Here is a 12,067-nt window from a genome sequence, read left to right as displayed (position 1 = left end):
AGAATTTCTATAATACAGTATGTCCACGGAAATAAATAAAAAAATTTAAGATTGTTGCAAAGATTAACTAACACATAAAATTATGCTGGCATAGTGCTTCACGTGTAATGGGTACTCAAAGTATAAATTATATTATATAATACACATTACATAAAATACATGCATTACATACATATTACATATTATATTCCTATATTCATTATATATTAAATGTAAGATGCTAAAAATATGAGGTGTAGTTATAGACTCTAACTTTAATATTTATGAGCATGCAGATTAAATAAAAGAAGCATAGATGTTTGAGCTGCAAGAACAAGATAAGGAACGTCTTAAATAAGTGTACACATTTGTGCATGTATGTATGGAGGGGAAGGTAAACTTTGGGTGGTGATTGTGAACAGTGGTGAATGTGCTATACAAGCAAATGTTTTACAGTTATATGGTATCAATTTAATATTTGTTCACTTTTACTTCAAACTGTTTCACTTCTATCAAATGCTTTTTTATGAGTTTTGTTATTATTCTGTATCTTCAAAATTACCCAAGTATTGTGTATTTATAGTATGTTGAATCTTTTTATTCCAGACATAGGAATTCTTATCTAATTACAAGTATACAATACAACTTTCTATGCCTTCAAATTGGTTTTTATTGAATACATGGAGAGCATTTCAGATATTACATTTAGCAGAATCTCTGGAAGCACCTGGTAGAACTTTGTCTGGCCTTCCAATATATGTTTGCTATCTTAGTGAGGATCCTGTTAACTTGGATTCTTTTATGTTAACAATATTTACATCTACAGAAATAGATGTTAAGACAGTGAAAACATTTACTTGGTTCAAATGCTGACTCAATATAGATGACAGGTCTGATATTTCAATGATGTACTTGTGAAAGCAAAGTATAAACAGACGTTTCCTCACTCCCCATAGGTATTTCTTACTGAGAGGTACTATTAGTTTGTGTTCCTTTCTGCTACTCCCTCTAATAATACTAAAATTTACGTTCATGCAATTTTGTCTTACTTTAGTAGTCAAATTATGAATTTTAGAAGTTATATTTTAAAATGAATTTACCCCAATTTAACTTAATTCCCAGAAGAGCTGCATGAATGTTCTCTTAATTCAGAGTCAGTGTTAAAAAGCCTTCCACAGATGGGACAAAAGTATTTCCAACCATTATTGGTGTTTATGATCATAATCTTCATGGTATGGGTATATCTCAATATATCCACAAAACCTTTTCTAATAATAAAACTTTGAATTTCCATCTGTGACACAAAGAGCATAGACCTCACAATAGCACGGAATCTACATTTCCCTTTAGTGTCAGTTGATTTGCAAAATTTTCCTGATGTCATTCTCTCAGTGAGGGGACGGTAGTAGTGCGCCCTCAAAGGCCTTCTAAATGTTATGGCTCTCTCGTGATGGGTGAAACTATTTGGATGGTAAAGACATGCTATATATTTTCGCTTTACCCACATGGTATTCTGGCACCCTGCAGCCTGAGAGAAATATCTATCACATAGCAGACGGAGAATCATACTTCTTATCTCATGACTGTTAAAAAATGGGACTCTCCATGAAGTTGAAAGTCGAAAACGAGTTTTGTAATTTATGGGGAAATTGTTTGCTTTCATCTCAACTTTCCCTGAGTGGGATCTTGATCTATCATTTAAGGGCTTGTTTTGGTCAATGTTTACTAGCAGGATTCTCAGATAGTTAACTCTTCCTAATTCTGACATAGGAGAGACCAATTTTCTGGGAATGGGGATCTGAAGTAGAAGAGACTCTTCTTCCATATCTTCTTCTCGTTGATCTTTTTGGATCTCTGTTTCGAGCTCATTGTTTTCTGCTGCTTCAGGAAGAACATCTTCCTGGGAGGTTGCTGCGCCTGGCTCCCTGTTCATTGGGTTGGTTTCTACCTGATAGATCATATTGGGATCAGCAGATGGAGACTCTATGTCTGTACTACAGTCATTAGAAGGCTCATTTTCAGAATTTTTGTGAGCATTTCCAGCTGTATCACTTCCTTCTTTAGTAGGAGAACTCATCCTGGGTTCTATTTATGAGAAAGAAGACAAAGATTTACTAAATTTATGTATGTTCCATTTTATAAGAAGTCAATTCTTTGGTCATGGCAAAAAGCCTGTGAATGTGCTATTTCTGTGCCTTCTTGCAACTATAAATATTGTATCAGAGTCACAAACCCACAGAATAAAGTGAAAACTGGGGGCAAACGTAAGCCTCCTATTAAATATGTTTTCTCATAACGTAGTTATGGAATTTCAATAAACTTGGAATAACATAACCTCTCATTTGGCTATTTTAGGTATATACCCTATGCACTAGAACACATTTAGTTCTGAATAGATGGCCCAATTATTTCCTTTTGGATGGTGAATTATAAATAATTTTCATTGAATAAGATGGATCTGTGTTACCCACCTGAGAATTTAAAATGGGGCTGAAATAAGAGGAAGGTATTATGAGTGTATATGTTTAAAAGAAAATTAAGACCTATGTGAAAATGATATGGTTGAATTTGTATAAGGTACAAGCCGTTCTTCCCCTGTAAGTTTTACTTTTCTTAAAAACCTGCCTTTTTAAAAGTAATGTCTAGGCCAAGCGCGGTGTCCCATGCCTGTAATCCCAGCACTTTGGGAGGCTGAGGCGGGTGGATCACCTGAGGTCAAAACTTCAAGACCAGCCTGACCTACCTGGTGAAACCCTGTCTCTACAAAAAATACAAAAATTAGATGGGCATAATGGTGGGTGCCTGTAGTCCTAGCTACTCGGGAGACTGAGACAGGAGAATCGCTTGAACCCAGGAGGCAGAGGTTGCAGTGAGCGGCTGAGATCGTGCCATTGCACTCCTGCATGGATGACAGAGCAAGACTCCATCTTTAAATAAATAAATAAATAAATAAATAAATAAATAAATAAATTGGATAAATAAAATAAAAGTAATGTCTGTACAAAGAAGTGCAATTGTGAATCGTGAGAAGGGAAAGTAGGGTAGATAAGAAAGTAGGAAGCTGATGAATGAAGTTCAAATTCTGAGTTCATGTATTAAAATATCTTCCAAATTCACCACTTTCTGTTCATTCTCAATGCCTCAGCACTAGTCAAGCTGAAAATTACCTCATGCTTGCTTTACTACTTATAGTGGCAGATTTCACTGATGGCAAACTCTACACTCACTACTCTCCTGTCACCCCTCTCCTCTTACCTTTTACTTTCCTTATGTCTTTTACCCGCTCAAACACTTTCAGTGTACCCTAATACTGTGAAACTCTATGCTTCCAATTCTACTCTATGAGAGGACTTTGAACAATCAACTTGACAGATTTCTTCAGAGCAGGATTATGGGCAGGGAACATTCTTACTGAATTCCATGGTGGAGAAAGGCAAATGCAAGTGGGCTGAAAAGAAATCTGGTGGAGTTTGAGAAATTGCCTAACATGGTTTTTATTTCTCACGGCTAGTTTTTATGAGCTAACATAGGTAGGATTTATGGATAAGCTAGCAGGATTTAAAGATATAGAATTGATGTAGAATTATGTGGAACCTTATCTCATAACTGCAGTCTTCAGAGACCCTCCACAATCTGACTCCATCTCCCCTAACCAACTTTTTCCTCTATTCACTCGACATGCTTTCTCTGTTCCAATACTGCTGAGCTTTTATGATCTCATGCTCATTATTCCCTTCAATTTAATCTTCAATTATTTTTTCAGAGTTTGATATTAATTCAAGGATGACTATTTTTTATCAAACGTTATATCTTTTATTGGAGGTAGTGACCCCACTGTCAATATTAGGCAGATCAATGAGACAGAAAATTAACAAGGATATTCAGGACTTGAACTCAGCTCTGGACCTAATAGACATCTACAGAACTCTCTACCCCAAATCAACAGAATATACATTCTTCTCAGCACCACATCACACTTATTCTAAAATTGAACACATAATTGTAAGTAAAACACTCCTCAGCAAATGCAAAAGAATGGAAATCATAATAAACAGTCTTTCAGACCACAGTGCAATCAAATTAGAACTCAAGATTAAGAAACTCACTAAAACTGCATAACTACATGGAAACTGAACAACCTGCTCCTGAATGACTACTGAGTACATAACGAAATGAAGGCAGAAATAAATAAGTTCTTTGAAACCAATGAGAACAAAGTAACAACAAACCAGAATCTCTGGGATACAGCTAAAGCAGTGTTTAGAGGGAAGTTTATAGCACTAAATGCCCACAAGAGAAAGCAGGAAATATCTAAAATCGGCACCCTAACCTCACGATTAAAAGAATTAGAGAAGCAAGGGCAAACAAATTCAAAAGCTAGCAGAAGACAAGTAATAGCTAAGATCAGGGCAGAACTGAAGGAGATAGAGACACAAAAAACCCCTCAAAAAATCAATGAATTTAGGAGCTGTTTTTTTGAAAAGATCAACAAAATAGATAGACCGCTAGCCAGACTAATAAAGAAGAAAAGGAAAAGAATCCAATAGATGCAATAAAAAGTGATAAAGGGGATATCACCACTGATCCCACAGAAATACAAACTACTATCAGAGAATACTATGAACACCTCTACACAAATAATCTAGAAGATCTGGAAGAAATGGATACATTCCTGGACACATACACCCTCCCAAGTCTAAACCAGGAAGAAGTTGAATCCCTGAACAGACCAATAACAAGTTCTTAATTTGAGGCAGTAATAGCCTACCAACCAAAAAAAGTCCAGGACCAGACAGATTCACAACCAAATTCTACCAAATGTACAAAGAGGAGCTGGTACCATTCTTTCTGAAACTATTTTAACAATAGAAAGAGAGGGACTCCTCCCTAACTCATTTTATGAGGCTAGCATCATCCTGATAGCAAAACCTGGCAGAGACACAACAGAAAAAGAGAATTTCAGGCCGATATCCCTGATGAACATCGATACAAAAATCCTCAGTAAAATACTGGCAAACCAAATCCAGCAGCACATCAAAAAGCTTATCCACCATGATCAAGTCAGCTTCATCCCTGGGATGCAAGGCTGGTTCAACATATGCAAATCAATAAACATAATCCATCATATAAACAGAACCAATGACAAAAAACACATGATTATCTTAATAGATGCAGAAAAGGCCTTTGACAAAATTCAACACTGCTTCATGCTAAAAACTCTCAATAGACTAGGTATTGATGGAACGTATCTCAAAATAATAAGAGCTATTTATGACAAACCCACAGCCAATATAATACCGAATGGGCAAAAACTGAAAGCATTCCCTTTGAAAACTGGCACAAGATAAGGATGCCCTCTCTCACCACTCCCATTCAACATAGCATTGGAAGTTCTGGCCAGGGCAATCAGGCAAGAGAAAGAAAGGGCATTCAAATAAGAACAGAGGAAGTCAAATTGCCTCTGTTTGCAGATGACATGATTGTATATTTAGAAAACCCCATCATCTCAGCCCAAAATCTCCTTAAGCTGATAAGCAACTTCAGCAAAGTCTCAGGATACAAAATCAGTGTGCAAAAATCACAAGCATTCCTATACACCAATAATAGTGATCACAATTAAAGTTTATCTTGTATTTTTGTCTGTCTTGTGCTGTTTCTATGTCATGGAGTAGTATACTTTTCATTTCCACCAACTTTTAAGTATTTCATTCTTTTGCTTCTGTTACTATGTGATACTTTCTTATCCTGCTTTATTTATCTTTATTTTACTTATGTTTTTTTGTATGTGCATTGTAAAACTCTAACATTTAAATATATGTATTTCTCAATACTCATTTCTGCATTCTCTAGTATACTTTTGCTTTACTTTCTTCTTCAGAGTCCTCACACACTCTGATCATTTCACAGGCATATTTTTGGGTCCTTGCTAAGCTTTGCTGAGTTTCATGTTTTTAATATTGGCAATTAGAAAATCTCTCTACATAAACATCTCAGCATCAGCAGTTAGCATCAAGGTCAAACAATAGACAGAGTCTACATTTTGGAGGCTTTCTAAATAAAGTAAACTGAACTCACAAAATTTGAGGATAGTATGACTGGCTGCTTCTCAGTAAGGCTGAAATGCAGTAATTCGGTGAGAACTGAAGTTGCTAGTGGTCATCTAAGGCTTGTCAGATGCACCTTGAAAACAAAGAAAGATATTTTCATAAAAGAAAGGAAAAAACAGCTCCTGCACCTTCTTCCCCCAAGAAAAGCATCTATGCTGCTCTGCTGTTTGGTAGGGTCTTTCACTTGCACATTCAGGATAACCATGAGATTCACTGTTCCCTTCTACATTCTGAAATAGGATTGTATATAAGAAATATCCAGTGTTCATTGTGAATATACTAGTATATTTATCTCATATATTTATGTCACTCAACTATGTTAAGACTGGTTTTTCAATAAACATAATATATGTGATATCTAAAGGCTTATTGCCCTCTGAAATGTAATTACATCACGAAACTATGTACTTAAGGTTATTATTACTCATTAAAAAATAAACGCTCCCTGGAATTGCACAAGAAGGCTATATGTATTCTGTTAAACCTCTCAATCTTTATTATTTAATGTTTGGACATATGTTTGGAAATAGCCAAGAGTCATATGTCTTTCTTATTTAATCATTTTTTTTAAATAACTCAGCCAAATGACTGTGTTTACCACCAAGTCTGCTATTTTCTTCTGTTTTCTGGTATTTTTAAAGTATTTAGTGTTCTATACCTCACTTACATAGAGCATTATAAATATATGTATTAAATATAAACACTAAAATATATATACATTAAATATAAATTTTAATATATATTAAAAATAAACCAAAATGCTTCAGTGTATGTATACACACGCACACATACACACACACACACACAACATTTCACTGTTTGTTATACAGAAAACCAAAATCATTTTTTCCACAAAGATAAATGTAGATGTATGTGCCTGATAGCTTTTAAAATTATAATGTTTAAAATCTTTAAAATGAATGACTTTTGAGTTGATAATCAGGGCCCTGAAGAAGCACAATATTACGCTTTATTCTAAATACCAGGGTTGTGTTTTCAAATATTCTCCTCTGACCAAGATTTTTACATAATGACCTGTTGAGATTCAAAAGATACATATGGAGTTTTAAAAGAACCTGACTGTTTTGAATCTTTCTAAATCAGTTTTGATTATCCTTTACATTGAAAGTAGTTTATTTTTATTCTATTTATACTGTATCCTCCAATGCCCACATGCTCTGGAGAAAGACATGTGTTACTTCTAACAAAACTTTAAATATTTAGCACTAAATTACATTAATGACTCATCAGCTCAATCAGACTTCTTTATGTAAATATCCCATCTTTCCCTACTGACAAACCCCTCCAATATACAACTTCACTTCACCTCAGATGAAAGAGCTTCAACTAACATATGCCTTCTGATTCCCATGCACTCATGACTGGCCAGAAATCCCCACCATATCCTAATTTCTTCAATTGAGGGACCTTATCTTCTGTTTCTTTCAAATTTGTTAGTTTTATTTTAAAATGATTGCATCACTCAAAATGTTGTGACAAATGAAACCAGGAACTTTTCCGCATATGTTCATATCAAACATATGTGAACATGTTAAATCCCTGACCCAGAGGGACAACTCTCAGAATAGGATCTACATCAACAAATGATAAATCAAGAAAGCAAAGCTAACTTTAAAATAATTTCTTAAATATATTCTAAAATGGTTACACAAGCTAAGAAGTACTAAGATCCCGCATGTTTTCTCTTTCACTTTCAACTCACAGTTTATCTTCATTCTCATTAGTCAAAATCCTTAGGAAAGGTGTGCTTCACGGGGTCCTGCCCTTCCTGACCCCATTTCTTCTGCCCTCTACCTCTCCACTTATTCCTCTTTCAAAGTTCTTTTGACTCTGCATCACAATGCCCACAAAACATGGAAACCTAGCAACCTAGAACTCTCTTCAGACTGTAGGGGGAGGGAATAACTGAAATGGCAAATTCGAAATCTTTAGATGGCATGCAAAGAGTTAAGGCTGGGAACACCCATGAGTTTATAACTCTTGCCTTATCACACACAAAATCCTAACTATATGCAATATTCCCAATATTGAAACAGTGTGAAGATAGGATTGCCAGATGTAATACAAGACACCAGTAAAATCTGAATTTCTTATAAACAATACTTTTTTAGTATAAATATGTACCAAATATAATAACATATTGAGAGGTGACAACATGCTGGCAGCCCTGGCAGCCCTCCCTCGCTCTCGGCACCTCCTCAGCCTTGACGCCCACTCTGGCGGCACTTGATGAGCCCTTCAGCCCGCCGCTGTGATGTGGGAGTCCCTTTCTGGGCTGGCCAAGGCCGGAGCCGGTTCCCTCAGCTTGCAGGGAGGTGTGGAGGGAGAGGCGCGGGCGGGAACCGGGGCTGCGCACGGTGCTTACGGGCCAGCGCGAGTTCCGGGTGGGTGTGGGCTCGGTGGGCCCCTCACTCGGAGCGGACGGCTCGCCCACAAGACCCGAGCAGTGAGGGGCTTAGCACCTGGGCCAGCAGCTGCTGTGCTCAATTTCTCCCCGAGCCTTAGCTGCCTCCCTGTGGGGCAGGGCTTGGGACCTGCAGCCCGCCATGCCTGAGCCTCCCCCTCCTCCGTGGGCTCCTGTGCCACCCGAGCCTCCCTGACAAGCGCCTCCCCCTGCTCCACGGCGCCCAGTCCCATCTACCACCCAAGGGCTGAGGAGTTCGGGCGCACAGCGCGGGACTGGCAAGCAGCTCCACCTGCAGCCCCGGTGCAGGATCCACTGGGTGAAGCCGGCTGGGCTCCTGGGTCTGGTGGGGACTTGGAGAACCTTTATGTCTAGCTAAGGGATTGTAAATACACCAATCGGCACTCTGTATCTAGCTCAAGGTTTGTAAATACACCAATCAGCACCCTGTGTCTAGCTCAGGGTTTGTGAATGCACCCGTCGACACTCTGTATCTAGCTACTCTGGTGGGGTCTTGGAGAACCTTTATGTCCACACTCTGTATCTAGCTAATCTGGTAGGGACGTAGAGAACCTTTGCTTGGGGATTGCAAACACACCAATCAGTGCCCTGTCAAAACAGACCACTGGGCTCTACGAATCAGCAGGATGTGGGTGGGGCCAGATAAGAGAATAAAAGTAGGCTGCCACAGCCAGCAGTGGCAACCCACTCGGGTCCCCTTCCACACTGTGGAAGCTTTGTTCTTTCACTCTTTGCAATAAATCCTGCTGCTGCTCACTCTTTGGGTCCACGCTGCTTTTATGAGCTGTAACACTCACCTAGAAGGTCTGCAGCTTCACTCCTGAAGCCAGCAAGACCACAAACCCACCAGGAGGAACGAACAACTCCAGACGTGCCGCCTTAAGAGCTGTAACACTCACCGCGAGGGTCCACGGCTTCATTCTTGAAGTCAGTGAGACCGAGAACCCACCAATTCTGGACCCAATATGTTTAGGGATACTTCTTTTTTTTTTTTTTTTTGAGACATTGTCTCTGTCACCCAGGCTGGAATGCAGTGGCACGATCTCGGGTCACTGCAACCTCCGCCTCCCAGGTTCAAGCAATTGTTCTGCCTCAGCCTCCTAAGTAGCTGGGACTACAGGCGCTTGCCACTACTCCTGGCTAAATTTTGCATTTTTAGTAGAGATGGGGTTTCATCACACTGGCCAGGCTGGTCTCCAACTCCTAACCTCGTAATCCGCCTGCCTCAGTCTCCCAAAGTGCTGGGATTACAGGCGTGAGCCACCGTGCCTGGCCCCCCATACATTTTTAATAAAAATGTTGTTAATATGAAATTTAAATTTAACTGAGCATTTTGTATGTTTATGTACTAAATCTGGTAACCCTACATGATGATAATGTGCTAATTGCTCCATTTTATTAGGTTGGTTTACAAACCTTACACCATTTTCCTGTTCTTCCTTTTGTTAGTTTTCTGAACTGATTTTCCTTTAGTTTCTTAGCTTCCAAATATCAAACAATAGGGAGCCATATATTATTTGATTACATAACCAAATATAATTTTTTTGACACTTTTCAATTTACTTTTATTTTCATAATTTCTCCAGCACACTTCTAATTTCTACCTTCTGTTGGTTTGGGGCAAAATGAGAGGGTTTCCTGGTACATGTGAGCCCCATGAAACTCAGAGGGGGTATTAGAGGTAAGTGTCTCTCATACCATACCATGAAAGGTAAGTGTCTCTCATCTTCATAGATGGAATCTATCCAGGAGGGACTGTCAAAAGTGAGTGATAAGACATTCTTAAACCAAAGGGTCAACATAGGGACTAGAGAGAGACTAGGACTCAAACTGTGCCATCAAAATTGAACTGTTAGTCCAGAAATAAAAAAGTAATAGAATAAAGAAATAAAGACAAGCCTCAGATAAGGGCAGGTGAGCACATTAGTTCTGTTTCAGGTATGAGCTTGTGTGAACATACTAAATACTATAAAAGGGGCCTAAGCAAATTACACTATTGATTCACTTTCCTTATTTTATTTTATTAGGTATTTTTGTATCTGATATTTATTTTCTTCCTTTTTTCTCATGTCTATTGCTGCTACTACATTTAGTTGTGAGGGCTATAGAGTGTGAGCTAAAAATATAATCTCTAAGGATTCAGATTCGTTATGATATTCCTTCCAGTATTTTATTTTTGTAAAAAACTAAAGAGCTTCATGAGAAACTGTTTACATCAAAGACAGAGCCAGAGCACCTAAGCCTAGAATAAAGCAATTAAGCAGTGATTTTGAATATAATAGAGTCTATCTGTATCTCTATGTCTATCTCCTATTTATCCATCTATATATCTATATATCTATCTCTCTCTACCTACCCACCTGTCTATCTACTATCCTTGTTTTAATCCAGTCCTTTTAGAGACATATGTTGGAAACTTAAGAAGCAAATAATACAGAAAAGGTGATTAATTTTTGTTTATGAAACAAACTTTCTTCACTGAGATGACTGTCAAAACACATCATAGCTTAAAATAATAAATGGTTACCCACCAAAAGTGTTGATCTGAGAGGACAACAATATCTTAATGAGATAGCCAGAAAAAAATGAAAGAGGCCTAACAACTGGTAAGACAAATTTACACAAGGCCAAAATCAAATGCAGCTCTTTTAAACACACCCCCCAAGACATTAAGCTATGTACCTTAATTTGGGTGAAATAGCCGTAACATTAGAATCAGGTTGCTACAGTAAAGCTTAGAGGAACACAAATCCAGTACCACCAATACCAGGAAAAGGAAAGAACAAATCTTGCATGTGGAAGCCAAAAGAGCCTCATTAGGTAACAGAAATGAAACAACCCCTGGGGAATTCCTGAGTTAGTAGAAGAGAGTTGAGAATAATATACATTAAGCATTTGTGGATGTAGAACAAGTAAAATATTGTTGATGGGACCCTATAGTAACATTTTTCTTTACATTATTTAGCTTGATTTTTTTTTTACATTTTTGAATAATCTCACACTATTCTGATTTCTTCTTTTCAAGACATTTGTGTAGTTGCTAACTAACTACTGCATATTTCTAAAATTAAAATGCACTATTTGCAATTGTCATTATCTTAGGCATATCACATATTTTGCCTGAATATTCTATCAGTGGAGTGTGGTACAGGATGAGGCAATAATTGTCTTTTGCTGATGATAATTATACAAGTAGTTCTGTGTCACTTAGTAATTTAGCTAAATTTTGGTAACCCCATATATGTTTTATGAACAGAAATGGAGTGAAGAGAATAGATGTTTTTCTGCAACTTTTATCTGGAGAATTAATTTATACTACTTCCTAAACAAATCTCTTTACTTTTTATGTGCTAACAAAACAGGCTTTTTAAGCATTTGATACACATTGGCTGCAAGACTTCCTCCTTTTCCTTGATAAATGCCTTTGCTTCTCTCTCCAAAACTACTTCAACATCCTACAAAAAATGGAATTCAGAAACAATATAGCTCTGGGAGAGAGCAGAAATTCTCTAGAAAAAAAAAAAACCGTTAAAGA

At 37.6% G+C, this 12,067-nt stretch overlaps 1 protein-coding gene across 2 annotated transcripts; it reads right to left on the bottom strand.

Annotated features, from left to right (window-relative positions):
• Positions 1 to 635: 635 nt before the first annotated feature.
• Positions 636 to 2,056, bottom strand: CPXCR1 (CPX chromosome region candidate 1). 2 transcript variants are annotated; one of them, XM_003269024.3, is made up of 2 exons: positions 1,750 to 2,056; positions 636 to 1,689 (listed from the first exon to the last, which is right to left on the bottom strand). In XM_003269024.3, the coding sequence occupies exons 1-2, from the start codon at positions 2,054 to 2,056 to the stop codon at positions 1,091 to 1,093; spliced, it is 906 nt and encodes a 301-aa protein (XP_003269072.1). In that variant the 3' UTR covers positions 636 to 1,090. The 2 variants fall into 2 exon arrangements, with proteins under 2 accessions (XP_003269072.1, XP_012354273.1); XM_012498819.1 differs by having other exon boundaries at positions 636 to 2,056.
• Positions 2,057 to 12,067: the final 10,011 nt, after the last annotated feature.

The sequence above is a fragment of the Nomascus leucogenys genome, chromosome X (assembly GCF_006542625.1).
Source record: "Nomascus leucogenys isolate Asia chromosome X, Asia_NLE_v1, whole genome shotgun sequence".
In the NCBI taxonomy this organism is placed as follows: domain Eukaryota; kingdom Metazoa; phylum Chordata; class Mammalia; order Primates; family Hylobatidae; genus Nomascus; species Nomascus leucogenys.
The sequence above is the reverse complement of the archived record's forward strand: the minus strand, read 5'-3'. Positions and strand labels throughout refer to the sequence as shown.

Coding starts and splice junctions, on each gene's coding strand:
- CPXCR1 (XM_012498819.1), bottom strand. CDS start 2,056: ATGAGTTCTCCTACTAAAGAAGGAAGTGATACAGCTGGAAATGCTCAC.